Raw genomic sequence first — 19,543 nt, forward strand, 5'->3', positions numbered from 1 at the left:
AGTGGTGCCACCCGGATGAGTGCTTGGGGACGCAGGGACAGCTGCCTCTGAAAGCTGGGCATCAGTGGCTTAGGACCTGGGAGAGTTGTTGTCCAGCTCACAAAACACATGGGAAATCTGTTGTCATAGAGACTTTCATATGCACCTCTGAGTCCATACACAACTGGAGAAAAAGGCTCCGAAAATGGTTGTTGATGGTTGTTTTACAATTCAAACGTTTAGTGGCCTTCAGAGCAGACCTGAGAGCTGTGTTGGAGCATGAGGGTTGGAGTGGGTGGAGTTCGGATGTGCTTAGATGTGAGCTCTGTTGTGGGCCTGGTGTTGGTCTGAGGGATGTGCCTTACCCCCAGCCTTCAGGCCTCCTCCTCTGGGCCAGGGACTCTGATTACTAGATGTGGTGACGTGACAGGAAAGAGATCTAAGGCTCCATTGGGGAAATTCTATTTCTCGCTCTGCTATGGGGACATGGCAGGTGAGCCCGGCCTTTGTGCCGGGAGGGCTGGTCACACAGGGATCTGGATGCTGGCTCAGTCTCGTCCACATGGTCTGGGGCATCCAGGTTGGCTGGGGCTGCTCTCCACATCCCACCAGCCAATGAGGAGTTGGCCCCTTTGGGGCTTCTCTTCGGTTCCTTGGTCCACCTGGCCCACAGCAGAGCTCTCCCCAGCTCACACCATCAAGTTCCACCTGGCACGCTCCTCTTGCACCCACCTACACCCTATTGCCTAGGCTTTGGGGGACCGAGTAGGCCAGTGGCTGAAATGTTACTAACATCCTTGGCTAAGCTCAGACAAATCAACGCACGAGTATAGAATGGGAAGATATGGCGTGGCCTTAGCCCCAGCCAGGAAGCCCCAGTTGCTGACACAGCTGCAGAGGCGATTCGGGGCACCCAGGCCTCGTGGCCCTCTCTAGGCCAGTCGGACTCTGAGCCATGTAAAGAGAAGGGGGCCTCCATTCCCCCCTTCAGAGTGTCCTGAAATACTGTGATCAGTTCTGGCTCCCCCACCCTAAGAGTCCATGGGGTCCCATCCAGGGAAACAGAAGCCGTGGTTCTTTCTGGAAAAGGGAGCTGCGGTGGGGGACACACTGTGGTCCTACAGACTGAAGGTCAGCCTTCTTAGTGGCAGGACTCAGCATGGGGTCACTGTTCCAGGAAATGGAACTCTTGCTTGGGATCAGGATGGTGCCGCGCCGGGGGGGCGGTGTGCAAGTAGGGGCTGGGAGCCACCTCCCGCGATGTGGTGGGTCCCTGCTTTAGGAAGGGGTATTGCGCTAGGTGACCCCAGGAATCCATGACCCCACAAGGGGCAGCTCCTGCTCTCGGGAGCTCTCCTCACTAACGACACCATGCCCTGGCTGTTTTTCAGGCATCAACGTTGGCCCCGTGGTGGCCGGGGTGATTGGGGCTCGCAGGCCACAGTATGACATCTGGGGAAACACTGTCAACGTGGCCAGTCGGATGGACAGCACCGGGGTCCAGGGAAGAATCCAGGTCAGCACTCAGGAGTCCCCAGGCGCAGGCACCCATCCTGTAGGCTGGAGACTGAGGTGGAGAGGGAAGGGCCGGTGGGGACAGGATTGGGCCGGACTCCCAGCTCCGCAGATGCACCTGCCCCCTTTCCTGCCTTTTCTGGGTAGGGACACAAAGCCACCGTGTGGTGCAGTGTGTCTTTAGCATGCAGGGCGGGCCAGAGCCCAGCGGCTGTATTTGCTGTTTGGTTTGCCGTGGGGTCCTGGGGGTTGTGCTGTTGAGGGCCATGGTGAGTGACAGGGTCCCAGTCGGCCTGGCTGCTCCAGCCCCTCCATGCACCCCCAGGACCCTGCCTACCTGCCCGGCTGCCTGAGATGGGAAAGGGGCTTCCTCAGGTATTTAAAGAGCAGGGTGCCGTGGGTCCCCCTGATCTGGGAACCTGTGGGCAGCTTGCATGGAATGAGCCTGGTGCCGTGACATCAGCTAAGAGACATCCAGAGATTGAGAAGACAGTGGCTGCTGCTTTTTGTCGGAAGGTGGCAGTGTGATCCGGCTCTTGGGATTTCCCTTAGAACACACGTGAAACTGGGCCTGCCGGCCACCCTGCCTGGGCACTGCAGGCCTCTGGGAGCCTTGGAGGGAAGGAGCCTGTCCATGTGTGTGGCTGCAGCTGGCCTCTGGGGACCTGTGGGGATGGGGCCATGAACGCAGGGCATTCAGAGAACAGGGGCACTTCCCTCCTGCTGTGGCCAGGCCACGGGGCAGCTTGTCTGGGCCTCCATGCCCAGTGCTGGCCATCACCACGTTGTGTTAGCACTGGTCCTTCCACACTACCATAAAGTCTCACTCAGTCCTCTGCAGACCCTGTGAGATATATGCATTCACCCCAGGTTTTTAAAATTTTTTAATTTTATTGAGGTCACATTGGTTCATAACATTATGTCAGTTTCAGGTGTACATCATTTTATTTCAACTTCTGTATAGACTGCATCGTGTTGACCACCAAAACTCTAGTTTCCATCCGTCACCATACACGTATGCCCCTTTACCCCTTTCATCCTTCCCCCACCCCCTTCCCCTCTGGTAACCATCAATCTGTTCTCTGTATCTATGCGTTTGTTTGTTTGCTTATCTTCTACATATGAGTGAAGTCATATGGTAATTGTCTTTCTCCATCTAACATATTTCGCTTAGCATAATACCCTGAAGGTCCATCCATGTTGTCGCAAATAGCACAATTTTGTCTTGTTTTTATGGCTGAACAGTATTCCATTGTATATATATATGTCACATCTCCTTTATCCATTCATCTGTTGATGGGCACATGGGTTGTTTCCATGTCTTGGCTATTGTGAATAATGCTGCCATGAACATAGGGGTGCATACATCTTTTTGAATTAGTGTTTTTGTGTTCTTTGGATAAATGCCCAGAAGTGGAATACCTGGATCATATGGTATTTCTAGTTTTAATTTTTTGAGAAATCTCCATACTGTTTTCCATAGTGGCTGTTCCAGTTTGCATTCCCACCAGTAGTGTATGAGGGTTCCCTTTTCTCCACATCTTCTCCAACAGTTGTTATTTCTTATCTTGTTAATTATAACCATTCTGAGGGGCATAAGGTGGTATCTAATTGTAGTTTTAATTTGCGTTTCCCTAATAAGTAGTGACGTTGAACATCTTTTCATGTGCCTGTTGGTCATCTCTATATTGTCAGGAAAGAGGGAGAATCCCCCTCCGCCCTTTCCCTTGAGGTTCTTATGGCTGGCCAAATAAATAAAAGACAGGTTAGGAGGAGAAAATAATACCAAGTTTAATAACATGTATACGTGGGAGAAACCAGGGAAACTGAGTTTCTCAACACAATAGCAGCAATTCTCATCTTAAATACCACCTTCAGCTAAAGACAAAGGAGGATGTTGTGGGTGGGGAGGGAGACAGAAGGGAGACAGAAATTATAGTAATCAGGAGTATGCGGATTTAAGGCCTCATCCTCCACACTGATAAGTTGCTAGAGAGGCCATCCCTCCTACCCCCCAGGACAGAGAGGGAGATACCTTTACAAATGGAGATTTCCCTTATAAATGTAAATGTTTGTCTGGCAACTCTTTACAGGGCCACCTAGAGAATGTGGCCAGAGAGAGACAGAATTTTTGATAAGATGGGCTTGTTGGTGCCTTTCCTATTGTAACATCTATTTTACATTATATTACAGCCATCCTATGATAGTAACTCCTTCCTGAAACAGGCTTTCTACGTTAAATTTTTTAGGCAGTTTGGGGGAGGTCAGATGTCTGTCAGAGAAGATAATCAAGGTAAAGAGATATATTTCAGGGTCACCAATTTTTGATCTCCCACAATATCTTCTTTGGAAAAATGTCTGTTCATATCCTTTGCCCATTTTTTGATCAGGTTGGGGTTTTTTTGTTATTTAGTTGTATGAGTTCTTTATATATTTTGGAAATTAACCCCTTATTGGCTATGTGATTTACAAATACTTTCTCCCAGTTGCTAGGTTGTCTTTTCATTTTATTTATGGTTTCTTTTGCCTTGCAGAAGCTTTTTAGTTTGATGTAGTCCCATTTGTTTATTTTTTCTTTTGTTTCCCTTGCCTGAGAAGACATGATATTCAAAAAGATACTGCTGAGACTAATGTCAAAGAGCATACTGCCTCTGTTTTCTTCTAGGAGTTTTATGGTTTAAGATCTTACCTTCAAGTCTTTAATCCATTTTGAGTTAATTTTTGTGTATGGTGTAAGATAGAGGTCTACTTTCATTCCTTTGCATGTGGCTGTCCAGTTTTCCCAACATCATTTATTGAAGAGACTTTCCTTTCTCCATTGTATGTTCTTGGCTCCTTGTTGAAAATTAGCTGTCCATAGATGTATGGGTTTATTTCTCAGGCTTTCAGTTCTGTTCCATGGGTCTGTGTGTCTGTTTTTGTGCCAGTACCATGCTATTTTGATTACTATAGCTTTGTAGCATATTTTGAGATCAGGGAGTGTGATACCTCCAGCTTTGTTCTTTTTCTCAGGATTGCTTTGGCTATTGGGGGTCTTTTGTTGTTTGAATAAATTTTAGGGTTCTTTATTCTATTTCCATGGAAAATGTCATTGGGATTCTAATTGGGATTGCATTGAATCTGTACATTGCTTTAGGTAATATGGACATTTTAACTATGTTCATTCTTCCAATCAATGAGCACGGAATATCTTTCCATTTCTTTATGTCTTCTTCAGTTTCTTTCAATAATGTCTTATAATTTTCAGTGTATAGGTCTTTCATCTCCTTGGTAAAATTTATTCCTAGGTATTTTATTCTTTTTGTTGAGATTATCCATGGGATTGTATTCTTGATTTCTCTTTCTTCTAGTTTGTTGTTAGTGTATAGAAATGCAACTGACTTTTGTATGTTGATTTTGTACTATGCAAATTTACTGTATTTATTAATTATTTCTAATAGCTTTTTGGTGGGTTCTTTAGGGTTTTCTATATATAGAATCATGTCATCCATAAATAGTGACAATTTTATTTCTTCCTTTCCAATTTGGATCCCTTTTATTTCTTTTTCTTGCCTCATTGCTCTGGCTAGGACTGCCAATACTATGTTGAATAAGAGTGGCAAGAGTGGGCATCCTTGTCTTGTTCCTGTTCTTAGAGGGATAGCTTTCAGTTTTTCACCATTGAGTATGATGTTGGCTGTGGGTTTTGAAAAGCTATAGGCCAACAAATTGGATAACCTGGAAGAAATGGATAAATTCTTAGAATCATACAACCTCCTGAAACTGAATCAAGAAGAAATAGAGACTCTGAATAGACTAGTCAGTAGTGAGAAGATTGAAACAGTAATTAAAAACCTCCCAAAAAACAAAAGTCCAGGACCAGATGGCTTCTCTGGTGAATTCCACCAAACATTCAAAGAAGATTTAATACCTATCCTTCTCAAACTCTTCCAAAAAATTGGAGAGGACGGGATGCTTCCTAACTCATTTTACAAAGCCTACATTATCCTGATAACAAAACCAGACAAAGACAACACAAGAAAGGAAAATTACAGGCCAATATTGCTGATGAATATGGGTGCAAAAATCCTCAACAAAATATTAGCAAATCAAACACGATAATACATTAAAAGGATGATACACCACGATCAAGTGGGATTTATTCCAGGGACACAGGGATGGTTCAGTATCTGCAAATCAATCAGTGTGATAAACCACGTTAACAAAATAAAGGGTAAAAATCACACATGATCTTCTCAATAGATGCAGAAAAACCTTTGACAAAATTCAACATCCGTTTATGATAACAACTCTCAATAAAATGGCTATAGAAGGAAAGTACCTCAACATAATGGAGGCCATAGATGAAAAACACCCCAGGTTTTGAGAAAGGCACCGAGACGCAGCCACCTGCAGGACATGGTGCAGAAGAGAAGGTTGTCAGCCTGGGGCTCCCCACGTCCTGACTTCAGATCACGTGCCCACACCCAGCATTTGTGGGTGGGTCCTTTGGATTCTTCAGTTGAAAAGACAGGGAGACCAGACTCTTCACAGCACACTGCTGCTGCTCAGAACTTAAGCAGGGTCTCCTCACAGCGTCTGTGCCTGTCTGCATCTTTTGTTGAAACTTCTTTTATTGTGGTGAAATATATATAACGTGAAGTTGACCGTCTTAGCTGTTTTTCAGTGCACAGCTCAGTGGTGTGAATGTATCCACAGTGTCCTGTTGCTGTCACCGCCGGCCGTCCCAGGACGTCATGCTCCTTTTCCAGTATGATCCTTCACCCATGCTCCTCGAAGCCTTCCCCAGGAGCTCGTTATGCCCCAGGGGGTGCTAGCGGAAGCCCCATCCACTCTCCGGCCTGTCCACTGTCCCAAGTCAACATCTCATTTCTAAGTTTCTGAAATCAGATCTGAGTCAGCCACTCCCCTGCTCAGAACCGTCTCTGTCCCCTCAGCCCCTGGGCAGGCCGTTTCCCCGTGGCCTCCTCTTGCCACTGGGCCTGCCCCCGCTGCTGGGCTGCCCCAAGATGTTGCCCACTTGGGGCATCTGTCCCCTGTGCCTGCTCTGTCTGTCCTCCCTTCCATGCTCAAGCCTGTCGGCGCCACACTTTGGGGTCTCCCTTCCTTGGCCCGGCCCCTGGATGACGGGGCTGCTTACCCCCACCCCCGCCAGTGGGCAGGGTCACTGCGTGGAGCTCAGAGCGGATCCGCAGGGAGAACCACAGCCCTGTGTGCCACCAGCACTGCCAGGTCCTGATGTCTCACCCAAGTACTCACCTTGTGGGGTCCCCTCTGGGTGGCTTGCCTGGGCCCCAGCAAGCCCTGTGACCCCCCTTCAGGAACGCCAAGGGGCTCTCTCAAGGCTACTCCCAGCTGTGGGGGCAGAATTCTTCCCATGCCCCTCATGGTCACCTCCCAGAACATCTGTGTCTGGACTCCCTACAGGGCGACGTGTCCTGCTGTCTGCAGTGAGCCCCCGTCCCTCCACACGGACCTCCTTAGAGGACCCGCCTCAAGGGAGGTCTTTGCAGACCAAGGCCTCTCGCCTCCCTCCATCCGGCCTGATGTCAGTCCCCATGCGCTGGGACAGGGTAGCACTGGGGCGGGGCTCTACTGACTTTTGAGTCAACTTGAGTGAAGCCAGCGGAGTCCCTCCGTCCACCCGTGGCACCGTCCATCTCCTGGCCACGTGACCACCTCCTTCGCCGGAGTTCATCACACACTCCTCTGCCCTGTTTAAGGGAGAAATGTGCTCCACTGTCACATCGTTCTTTTAGGGGTTCTTGGCCACAGTCCAGGAGAAATACCCTTCTTTGCCGGGTTTAAATTAAACGTTTGGTTCTTTCCTTGAAGAAGTGGATGAGAGACTCAGATATTAATGATAAAGGTTTGTAAAGAAGTCTCTTACTTTTTCCTGAAGATAATATCTAATCAGATATTACCCACGCCAACCCTAATTCCTTAGCCCTCTGCTGGGAACCTTCCTTCTTTTGTGTCAAAATTCCAAAAAAGGAGACCCCCTCCTCAAGCCTCTGTCCCAGGAGAGGAGACCACAGCCTCCAGGACATCTCAAGGCCCGTTTTCCCAGGAGTGAGGGCGACCAGGGAAGGCTGAGCACAAGGATATCAGGTTCCCCTCTGCCGTCAACTTGGGGACTGAGCAGACACTTCCCTGGAAATGCTGCCTGGGCGCCCAGCACGCCCTCAGACAGGGTGAGGGAGGTCCTTCCCCCCCGGGGGCCACGCAGAGACTCTAGGGAGAGTTCCCAGCCCGCCGCTATGGAGACACAAGGGACCGTCATGCAGCTGGCCAAGAATCGGACTTCTCGGGGGACTCTGGCGTGACTGCCCTCTCGGCGTCTTGGGGGCCTGGTGTCTCTGAGCTCCTGCCCTGGCCCCTCGCCAGGACCCACCATGGTAACGTTGTGACGCCCTGACTCACTGCCTGGGACTTCTGGTTTAACATCTCCAGGCTGAGAGGGCACGGGGGCTGTGGCCCAGCTCCCAGGCGGCCAGCCAGACCCCCTACCCGTCCCTGCCCACGTTCAGACGGTGGCCCTGCTGCATGTGGTGCCCTTGTGGTCAGCATGGGATGACGCATCATTTTACCTCCAGCGTTGCTTTATGCAGCCACCTGGGTATTTTATTACCTCTCATCCTTCCAAAAACAAGAGAAAACAGTGAAAGGAAGGGGCCCTCCCGAACGACAAGACTCACAGGTCCCTCAGTGTGATGTGTCAGGGCTCAAGCTGGACATCGTGGGCCAGGAAGCACAGATCTCTCTGAACCGGTGGATTGTGGGTTCAGTTGTGAAAGGAAAGAACACACAGAGACTCGTACTGCAGTACATTATGCCACCTTGTGTCCAAGAGGCCACATCTGAGTCGGATGTTTGTGACGATGGCGTCTCCCTTTATAACCGGCCAGTCTATTGCTCAGTTCCACACAGGACTTTAGGGGCACCCTGAGCCCTGCTGGGGGACTGAGTGTGGCTGAAGGCCCTGGCTCCAGCCCTGGCGTGGCCCTGATCCGGGTCTTTGGCAGCTTTGGGGCTAGCTCGCCAGCACCCTGGGGAGTCCGGCACCCCCCGTTTTCTCTTGACCGTCTTGAGGGGAGTGAGCCATGTCCAAGTCTTGTGAGTGTAACATTCCATGTCAAGCTGACCAGGGTTCACTTCCTCTACATGGATGGCGTTCTTCTCATTTACAAGTTCTGGGAGGGAGGCTGAGGGCTGGACACTGAGGGATAGAGTGGACAGGGCGAGGGTCCAGGCCCCAGGCACCCACCTGTCCCCGCTGGGCGGTCCTGACTCCCCAAGCTCTGTCCCGATGAGTGGGCAGCAGCAGGCCCAACAAGGAGCCACAGAACTTGCTCCAGAATGCCATGCAACCCCCGGCCCACCTGCAAGGGCACCAGCCAGTGCCTCACTGATGAACAGCCACAGGAATTGCTGGTGTTAACTAATTCGTGGGAATAATAGCATCCTTCGCCTCCTTCTGAAGGTCAAGCCTGCTCTGTTCCTTCCTCTCCTGTCTACACTTGTGGATCAGCCAGATTTGTCTGTTTTTTCCGTGGGGGAGCCTCGGGTCCTCTCCCCAGCACTTTTGGATCTGTCGGCACATGTCACTGCCCTGGGAGCTGTCCAGGTTCTGATGCTTTGTGGTTATTTTTGTTTTCTGTGCTGCTCTGGACAGGTTCCCAGCAGGCGTCGGTTGCCCTTGCTCACTCATTCCTTCCTTCCTTCCTTCATTTGTACCTGCCTTTTTTCATTCATCAAGCGCTTACGAATACCTGCCGCGTGTTTCAGCAGCCGTGGTGAGACAGACCAGGTGTGCGTGGAGACACTAACTGTGCATGAGGGATTAGACAGCGTGTGTGCAAGGAAGCAGGCTGATTGTCAGTGAGTGCAAGAGCCACGTCGAAAACGGCAGTGTGCAAGCACAGTGGGCAGGGTAGAGAGTGGGTCCTGCTGCCCAGCTGTATGGGGACTGACACGCCCTGTGGAGGGGACGTGAGGGCGTAGGCCCAGGATGGATTGAGTTGTTTTAACAGAAGATGCCAGAGATGGGCGACCGCATGAGGGAGGGAGACTGGGAGACAGGGAGGGAGGTGGTCTCCTCCTCCAACATAAAGGGGCAAAGCGAGGAGAAACCAAACAATCGTGTCCTCTTCGTTTACAGAACTTTGTTAGAAAGTGCTTTCTCGTCCTTGAGCTTTTCTCTCACTTGGTGACACAAGAATTCTTCTAACTGAAATATGGACTGGGAACCTGGGAATGAAGGGAGTGAGCCATGCCCTGTTGTCTCTGGGAAACGTGCCCCCACTCTCTGTGCCAGTGGCGCCACGCCAGGGCCCTCCGAGGCCGGGCTGGTGATTTGCACCCCCACCCCCGGCACTGAGGTTCTGTGCCAGCAATGGGGATGGAAGCCAGGCGCTGCCCCGACCCCACTCTCTGCTGTCCCCTCCAGCTGAGCTGGTAGCTGTCAGTCCGCCGACCCTGCAAAACGTCTGAATACCGAGACCCCTGGCCCTGAGCCAGTCCTGTGCCCTGTCTGTCCATGGCTGGAGCTGGGTCCTGTCCAGCCATCTGGCTAGAGCAGCGGGCGGCCATGCAGCTCACCCCCAGCCCTTGGTGCCAGACTGGGTGGGCTCTGTCCACCCACCTGCCGGCTCAGGGCACTCCTATGGTGAACACTGCCTTCTCCTGCTTGTCCAAGGCCAACGGGCAGGCCTCTCTGAGTCCCCTGGGCTCTCTACAGGTTCACGTCCTCACAGAGTCAGCAGAGTGACTATGGGAGGAGCAGAGGCCCTGGCCGGAGAGGCCGGAGCCCGGCGACTGGGGGGTGGACCATGGCGGGTGGAGGAGGGAACCTTCCATGGGCTCCCACTCTGAGGTCCTCCCCTGTTGGCCGTGAGTGATGCCCACTTTCCCCGCTGCAGGTGACAGAGGAGGTGCACCGGCTGCTGCGGCGGGGCGCGTACCGCTTCGTGTGCCGAGGCAAGGTCAGCGTCAAGGGCAAGGGCGAGATGCTGACGTACTTCCTGGAAGGCAGGACCGACGGAAACGGCTCTCAAACTAGATTCCTGAACTCAGAGCGGAAAATGTGTCCTTATGGCAGAGCCGGCCTCCAGACCAGACAGGCCACGGGCCGTCCCCCAGTGCCCCCCGTGGCTGGCTTCCCGGTCACAGCCGGGCTGGCAGCTCTGCAGGGCTCTGGGCTCACCGCCCAGCCCCCTGGCGCACACCTGCCCCCTGGAGCAGCTGGGAAGGAGGCTTAGCGGAGCCCACGCTGGCCGTTGGGGACACAGGGCATGAATGCTCGGGGTGTCGGGCCCTTCAGGGCTCCAACAAGGACCAGCCCGGCCAGCAGAGCAGGGCCGGGGGCCAGCAGCCAGGTTGGGAAGGGGGCGCTGTCCAGGCAGGACCCAAAGCAGCTGGGCGGTGACTCAGGTGAGGGGAGAACCCCGTCCACACGGACATGAGGCCTTCACGGCAGCCGTGCTTGCTCCATCCTCTCCTCGGCAGCAGAGGGAGCAGGCTGCCCTGGGGTTGGCCAGGTCAGCATCGGGCATTGGGACCTTCAGAACATCCACCAGAGCTGCAGGCTACAGCAAGAGCTGTCGAGGTCTGCCTGGCTGGTCTTGAGCCCTGAGACGGATCCGCATCAGTCTAGCCGTGGCATCTCCAGCCCTGGGCAGTGGCCTGCAGGAGCCTGGAGAAGGGGGCAGGCCTTGATTGGCAGGGCCATGAGGGCTGGGACCAGACCTAGAGCTGGCGGGGCCATAGACAGATGGTTCGGGGAGAATTGAGAAGCCCCTGTCCCACTACACAGATGGTGGTGGCCGCTGGCTTTCTTGAAGAGCAATTTTTTGCTAAGAGCCAGAGACGGGTCTTCTGGAATTCTCCAGGGCCCTGCAGCCACATCTCTGAATCATGACCAGCATCAGTTCCTTTTCTGCCTGTGCGCTCTCCACCTACCCCACCTGAGGGCATCGGCTCCTGTAAACCTGGGCATTCCCCTTCTCTGCCTGCGTCACTGGGTTTGTTCAAAGGAGAAAAGACGGTTGGCGTCATTTCTTACCTTTCCTTTCGGCCATGGCGTCTTGGGTTCCTGAATGTTGAATAGCAGTGCAAGGCTGCATTGATTTTGAAAACAAGTGAACTTCACAACCATGAGACAGTCTCCTTGACGGAAGATGTTTCTGTGGCGGAACCAGTTCCTTCCGGACTTAGCATTTTGGAGTGAGTTTATGGCTGTAAATCCAGGTGTCCCTGCTCTGATTTGTAGGGAAAGTGACTGCAGGTCATTCTGTGGATTATCCCACATGTGCTTCTCCACCATCGCCGTGGAGATGGAGACTGAGGACACGCCACGATGTGCTGTTGAGGGGACAAGGGTCCGGGAGAGCCAGTGGGAAGGGACTGGCCAGAAATAGTCAGATAAGGCCTGGTATGTGGAGACCTCAGGTCTCGACTGCAGGAAGGAAGGCAGCTTGAAACTGGAGGGAAGGTTCTGGGCAAGTCAGTAGGGAGACGGACGCTGAGACCCACAGCTCCGATGCACAGCCAGGAGGGTTCTGTGGGCTGCAAGTGAGTCCTGCTCAGTCAAAGACAGCAGCAGGCCTGAGGGGCCCACCCCTCACTGATCCTCAGGGCTCTACCCCCTCCCTGGGGGTCCCGACCTTTCAGGACAGGAACAGGGGCTCACTCTGGACTGAGCCCCATGGGAGTGGCTGGTGGCATCTCCGGGGAGCTCCCATCGTGGGCGTATGAGGTGTGGATCGACTCCTGCCCAGATGTGTACTGTGTGGGGCAGCAGCCCGCAGGCAGCAGGGGCTTGGCTGTCCCTGGGGGAGGCCAGCCCAGGGGCTCTGCAGGGCAGCCAGCATGGCTGGCCACCAGGTCCTGTGGACGGGCAGTGATGTGGACTCGGGCTAGAGGTGGACAGGTGAACGGCCTTCATCAGACATGTTCTGGTTCAGCATCATGGCGCCTCCATCCTGAGAACCAGCCCTATGCTGGGCCAGTGACAGCCCTGGCTCCGTTGAGAAGGACTCAGTGGCCAAATTTCCCCACCCCCCCTTAGGGACGTGGCAAGATTCCTTCAGGGGAAACTGAGTCATCTCAGGAGCCCTGAGGAGCCTGGTGCCTGCTCTTGGTTCTGCCCGTGGGTGCCTGCGTCTACACTCGGCGGCAGAGCTGAGGCCTTTGCCAGGGCCCTGCTGCTGCCTGCTCATTGTAGCTGAGCTCCCAGCCCAGGGCAGTGCGGGGGTCGGGTGGGCAGGAAAGGGGCCCAGCCCTTTGAATATGCTCTGTCACATGGCAAAGGGGGCTTTGCAGAGGGAATTAAGGGCCTAGGCTGTAAGCTGGGGAGAGGATCCTGCACTATCCTGGTGGGCTCAGTGTAACCTCATGGCCCTTTAGAAGTGGACGAGGGAGGCAGGGCAGTCAGCACGATTCACAGCATGAGATCTCTGGTTTAAAGATGGGGGGCCGTGGTTGGTCGAGGGTGAGGACGCCTCAGCCAACAGCCAGCAAGGAACTGGGTTGTCGCTCCCACAACCGCAGGCGCTGAATTCAGCACCAACTCGAGTGATCCAGAGGCAGGTGGAGCCCGAGTGTCCGGGGGGGAGAGCCCCGCCAGTGACCCCAGACTTCCCGGGAGACTCTTGGCCGTCAGCCCAGCCTCACCGTGCCTGGCCCTCGGGTCCACAGAACCGCGAGACCATGCGCGTGCGTTGTGCAAGGCCGCCTGTTACGGCAGCAGTGGGAAGCCATCCCATCTGGGCCTCGACTGTTCGGAAACAGCGAGGTTTCTGCTTCAGTGAGCGATACCACCTTCATCATCAGCAATTCCAAACCCTACTTGCTGCCTGTGGGCAGGAGCCGGGTTTAGCCATAATGTTCCTTGGGTTTGGTGAACACCACTTCCTTTCATTTGTGATAAGACTGTATGATATCGCCTTATTTATTTTTAATCTTGTACAATACTCATGTACAAATGTTAGAGCCCTCTGAGTAGGATTCTCTCTAAGTTATTTATTTTGAGATGCTCTGTAAATAGTGCACCAGTTACAGGTGCTGCCTGTTCCCTCCTACCAAAACAGGGAAAAGCCCAACCCCGTGTGCACAGCGCACATGAGCCCGATGTGTGATGTCCTCATGCATCGATTCCTGCTTGGCGATGCTGCTGCCCTATAGAATGACCCTGTGTGTCCCTTTGTGACCTTTGCATGCCTCTTGTGCCCAACCTCAGTAGAGTAGAATGCAGCCCAAACTTCCAAATGCTTCCACAGACCACCGACCCTGGGCTGGTCCACTCTGCAGGGTCTGTGTCCTGCAGAGTGGACGCCCCCCACAGACCCAGCCAACTGGAGCCTGCCGTGTTTATCAGACTCAGAAGCCACCAGGGCTTCCAGACACCTTCTGTCACTAGAAGCAATAATTCTAACTCTGAACTGTAGAGACAAGTCTGGTCCAAAGCCGATTGGTAGTTCAGACACAAGCCACGTGTGCAAGTTTGCCTGAATTGAACGGCACTATTGGGTGCTGGCACCCCCAGGAACCCTGACCTGTGGGGTTTGTTGTCAGCACCCCGGGCTCAGCAGCAGAGGCCCAGCTTCTGCCCTTGTCAGGTCATCCTTGGGGTGAGGAAGGAGGGAGGCAGGGGCACCCCCAGGTCTGTGCAGATCCGTGACTCTCATTACAGTGAGTCCACGGTGCTGTCCCAGTGGGAGCCGAGCCCTCTGGCCAGGACGCCCGTCTTCTGTGGGAGATCGTGGTTCATGTGTGGGCTCTGGGCTTGGACAGGATCCAGCCAGCCTTCAGAGACACCATGTTCTGTTTCTGCCTGGTGGGAATACTGTGCTGTCGTCCCAATAGCAACCTAGAAATAGCATTTAAATCCCTGCTTTCACCTGCCACTTGAGAAAGAAGGGTTGGGTTGGCCTGTCAGCCCCATGTTTAGGTTTTCTCCCGGGCAGGTGGACCCGTCTCTACACGGCATGTTCCTGTGATCCCCTGGGTCATGGGATCCTACTGGTCTCTACCTGTGTGGCAGGCCCTGCCGGCGACACACATGCACGCACTTATAAGGTAGACATTGCCCTGCGCCTGCCGTGCCGGTGCGGGTCACAGGGAATGAAGTTCACGTGCACACACAAGCCGTGCATCGAGCAGCACTGTGATGAGGGTGGGTCACAGAATCGCTGTTAGTACTTTTAATTCTGAAATGTGCAGAGCTGTGGGCTGTGTATAAAGAAACGCCCGGAAACTGACTTGTCGCCGGTTGTGTAATGGCTTCAATTAAAAAACAACAAAGCAGAAAACAAAAAAATCAACCTTCTTAGAGACAATTGGTTTCAAGATGTTTGCTTTGGTGAAATAAATCAGGGGTGAGCCGTGGCGGCTAGAAGCTGGACGCATGGCAGTATCCCTGGGCCCGAACATCCTGCCTTCCCAGCTGCAATTGGCTTTGAAAGTTCATGTTGGAAGTTGAAGGCAGCATCCCCTCATTCTCATTTAGAACTCCAGGTTCTGTGGCCAGTGGATGAAGACAAGTGTGATGTTTCCTCACACTACCGGTTTCGTGGGGTTTGTGTTTGTTTTCATGGGTCCTTAGGCTGGATGTGGGTTTAAATCAGATTCAGGATGGGCCGAGGGCTATGGTGGGGCGCCCAGAGGTCAGCTGGCAGGACCAGGGGCCCACACTGGGCCGGCCTGGGTGTCAGGAGGCCAATTGTGGTGGCTCAGGCCTCCAAGTTGAGTTCAGGAGACAACAAAGAGGCAGGTCTTACGCGAGGAATGCTGATACCACAGTACCCATCACTGCAGGACACATGCCATGATGAAAGGCCATGGCCAGGTGTCCACAGTTAGCCAAGTAGACAGGAAATGGAGTCACTGTGACCTCTCGTGGGCCCTGGCCCCCCACTGTATACACCAAGTCACACCCAAGTGGATGGGCTGAGGCCAGTCTCTCAGCCCAGACCCTCAACTGCAGCTGGAGCCAGCCCCAAGCCAGAGGCTGTGGGGTGGGGAGGCCTTGAGGAACCCCTTCCTGGAGGGCAGAGTGGGGATGAGGCCAAGGGAATTTGTTCAGGAAGGCTCCATCTGGCTCAGCTGGAGGGAGAACAGTCTCCCAGTTTCGAGTGATCCGAGGATGGACTCGGGATCTAGGGGCTGGTCCAAGGCCTGCGCTGGCGGCAGCCCAGAGGAGTGCTGACAGGCTATTCCCCCTGCCAGTGGGGAGAATGTCTGTGATTCTTTGTGCACTGATGGTGAGGAGCTGAATGCAGGCCCGGTGCCTGAGACAGTGTGGCCCTGGAGCAGCTGAATGTCGGAATGTAGGAGTTTATGGTGCAGAGGGGCACCTGGAGTGGATGGTTCCAGGGCTGGTGTGGCCAGCAGCAGGACACAGGATGGCCAGTCAACCCAGACACAGCTCCTTAGCTTCTCACTGCCGGCCCAGCCCCTGCGGCTGGAACCCTGAGCTTGATTTTCCCTCTCAAAGGGTCAGGTCGCCACGGGACAAGCCCAGAGGGCCACGCCTAGGACGCGAGCCCTCCCACAGAGGCTTCACCTGTGGAAGGCCGAGGAGACACTCTGGGGAAGAATCAGGGGGTTTCCATTGTCTCCTGTTTGTCACACGCACTGGAGGAGGTCCTGTGACGGGATGAGGAAATTTGTCACCTCCATTGTCCATTTCATAAAAACAATAAGCCCCATTTCAGGTGCCCATTTTGGGCCTAGATCTCCCTTAGCAACTTGACTTCATGGTAACAAACTCAGACGTTTGTATTCCTTAATTCCCTGAAAATACAATCCATCTGTTCCACATCAAATCTGTTCACTAAGATAAAAAATAATTACTCTGCCAGAGGCCACGCTTAATTCACGTCTGTGTGTGTGTGTATGCATGACGTGGCATAAGCAGAATTAAAATCAATTATTTGTTCCTGGAATTAGGATGGATTAGTATAAAGAACAAAATTATCTTGGAATCCAGCCTGATGTTGCCCCCAGGACATTTGATGAAATGAGCCTGAACACTCTGCCTTGTCTCCCCTGAGAAATCCTGACCCTGGGAGGAGGGGTAGGGCAGGGACTACAGCTTCCCAGATGCTCTGGCAGGTGCCCCAACCACCCCCCCGCCCGCCGCCAGGGGTCTACATGGTGCTTGGGCCTCTGTCTCCAACCACTGCTCGAGGCTTGGGCCTCTGTCTCCAACCACTGCTTGAGAGAAAGTCTCTCTTTAATTTTTTTAAATTAAATGTCAGTACTGAAGTCCAGGGGCTTAGAGGCACTAAATTGGTTCTATTTTATATTGTTTGTGTGGTTTTCATTTTTGTTTTATTTGGGTTTTTGGTATACATGGAGGTCTGTGGAGAGAACCTCAGGTGGGTGTGGGTGTGGGAGGGAGGGAGGAGTCAGCCACCCCCTTCCACCTCCCTCCCTGGATCCCCGGAGCCATTTGGAGGCTGGCTTTCCCCACGAGCATTTGTCGGCTTCAGTCTCTGGCCTGTGCAGTGGGAAGAGAAAACAGTAGACAGGTGGTCTTCTTGGGTGTGGTTCACAACTGTCTGGAAGAACATTTTGGCAATCAGAAAGCCGCCCACAGTGGCAGCCACCTGTCCTACTGCTGCTGCAGCAACAGCAGGGTTTCTTCAGCTCCCGATGGGTGACAGTCAATTTAGATACAGTCCTTCCTTCCTCTGTGAAATCAGTGAGTCCCTTCCTACACTTCACGAGATTCAGTATGTTCTGCACTAATAACCACAGGGAAAGACCAAGAGTCACTCTTCTGTCTAGTTAAAATATGTCCCCAGTGGACTTTTTCATGTGACCACAAACTAAGGAAACAACTAAGACCCAAATCTAGCTCGAGCACCTTACCTGAGCTTCACTCCTCTCCCCTCCAAATGGCCCGTGGATGGAGGTGTGGTCACAATTCCCACATAGTCGGTGAGGAGTCTGAGGCTCAGAGAAGCTACAGACTTGGGCAAAGTCACACAGCGCTGCGTGGCAGGGCGAGGATTTATCCTGTCCTGTCCATTCCAGCCCCTGGGTTTTCCGTTATCTCCAGTGGCTCTTTGTTGACGGTGAAATCGGCAACACTGTGTTGGTTTTGATGGAGCCTCTAGCTTGTCTGCACGCAAGCGCCCGCCATGGTGCGTGCACCTGGGTGTTGGTTCTGAGCACCTGGGCCGGTCCCAGCAGGCAGGTTTGCCTGGGATGTGCCCCAGGCATGGCAGCGGCCTCGCCTGGACCTCGCCTGGTGAGATGAGTACACTGAATGTCCTCTTGGCTAAACTTTGTCTCTCCTCTAACAGCTGACCTTGCAAGGACATAAAATGTTGGGCGTGAAAAATCCCCACCTTGTCTTATCCTACTTTCTTCCTAAAACTGCATTGCAGCACAACCTGTCATTGTGTCTAAGAAAACAGACTCGCCTGTAGCAAGGAGAATGGCTCTTTCTGTAAGGCCTCTCGAATATCAGACATGGGGAGAACTAGGGGCCCCCAGACGCCCCCAAACCACACATGCTTCTTCACTTACATGGAGCCAACCCGGCTCCCAAGTCCTGGTCAGAGTCATCCAAAGTCATTGTCATGCCACTGGCATGGTGTAGGCGATCAGTTTTCCTTCCTGGGGATTAGAGAATGTCCAAGAGCAGATTTCACTTGGAGTGTTCAGAAGGCCAGACAGGGATCAGGATGGAGGGTGAGAAGTTGGTGACCACAGAGTACACGCGTCCTGGCTCTCCCCCAGGCCCTGCCTCCTGCCGTACCGAGCAGCACAGGCTTCAGATGGGTTGTTTTCCAAAACAGCCGGCAGTAACTTACTGAAAATTGATGTTAAATGGAGAGGATATCCTAGACTAACCCCTGAGAGATCTATCCAACCTCTTGGGCTTAACAACTGTGTGTGGGACAGTCTGCAAGAATAGCCATTCAGAGTGCCATGTCCATGGGTTCTCGCCTCCCATGGTGCGTGCAGTGGGCAGTTGGCCCACCAGCAGCCAGAACTTGTTTCTTGCCCCCACCAGCAACCACCACCCAACTCCAGGCCCTGGGCACAAAGCACACGTCTCAGGGGACCATTCCCTGGTTCTGGGGATCCTGAGAAGCCCGTTCTGCCTCTTGCACACACCGGGCGCGCCGGCATTCCCCGGGCATCAGTCCTGGAGAGGCGCGCGGTCTTGCCTTCATCCCTGTTAAAACTGTGGACACACAGCCATTTGCACTCGGAATCGCATGCCGTGGAGTCCCTAGTTGTGTGGAACCTAGTTTGAACTCGAAAACACGCAGCATACACAACGGGACAGGCCCGCCTTGGGCCATCTGCCGGCTGGCCGCAGAGCGTCCCTGCCACATGGCGGGTCCCGGAGCCTAAGCCTGTGTAGCTCCTGCACTAATTATGCAGCGTCTCCCTCAGTCCCAACACCCCTCCCTCGCTCGTCTCTCATCCACACTGATTGCACACCACCTTGCACAAGCAAAGACGATGTAACGATTATGACCATCTCTTAGTGATAGATTCCATTCTCATTTAGGTAAACCCAAAGTCCACTCTTGGATTTTCTTTACTTGGTGGGAAAGGTTGTGTAAACCCCTAAGCCCTCCGGTGTCCAGCTGGATGTGGCTGTGTCTCTCCATGGGACGCAGAGGGGGTGGGCATGGGGACACGTTCTCCCACCAGTGGAGCTCACTGAGAATGCTTCTTTAGACATGAAAACAAGGTGACTGTATCAGAATGGCAACAACTCAACATCACTGGGTAACTTCTCATGATAGATTTGTATAATCAATACGGGTCTATTTTTACATCAACTGAACACTGTAGAGTTCCTTCCAGTCTTTTCCAAGATTGTTAAATTGAGACAAGTAATTGAATAATTTGTCCTATTTTTATTTAAAAACAAAGTGAATGGACCGAAATGTTAAATGTGAATGTACATTTCTTAATTGCAACTTTTCTACTGAGTGTTTGCACTATACTTTCTGGAATCTTATTTAACAAAAATAAAAGGAAAAAATTGCTTGACTAAACTCTGTGGCCATCTCAA

At 52.9% G+C, this 19,543-nt stretch overlaps 1 protein-coding gene across 4 annotated transcripts in view; it reads left to right on the forward strand.

Moving 5' to 3' along the window:
- ADCY1 (adenylate cyclase 1) overlaps positions 1-19,543 on the forward strand; it is a 156,137-nt gene extending 136,594 nt beyond the window's left edge. For all 4 annotated transcript variants that reach the window (XM_087430283.1, XM_087430309.1, XM_087430324.1 and 1 more), the window contains 2 exons: positions 1,371-1,495; positions 10,416-19,543. In XM_087430283.1, coding sequence (XP_087286409.1) covers positions 1,371-1,495; positions 10,416-10,754 — 464 coding nt within the window. In that variant the 3' untranslated portion in view covers positions 10,755-19,543. The remainder of the gene's footprint in view (positions 1-1,370; positions 1,496-10,415) is intronic.

This window comes from Ceratotherium simum, chromosome 1, assembly GCF_057802395.1.
Source record: "Ceratotherium simum simum isolate JZ-2026a chromosome 1, ASM5780239v1, whole genome shotgun sequence".
Classification (NCBI taxonomy): Eukaryota; Metazoa; Chordata; class Mammalia; order Perissodactyla; family Rhinocerotidae; genus Ceratotherium; species Ceratotherium simum.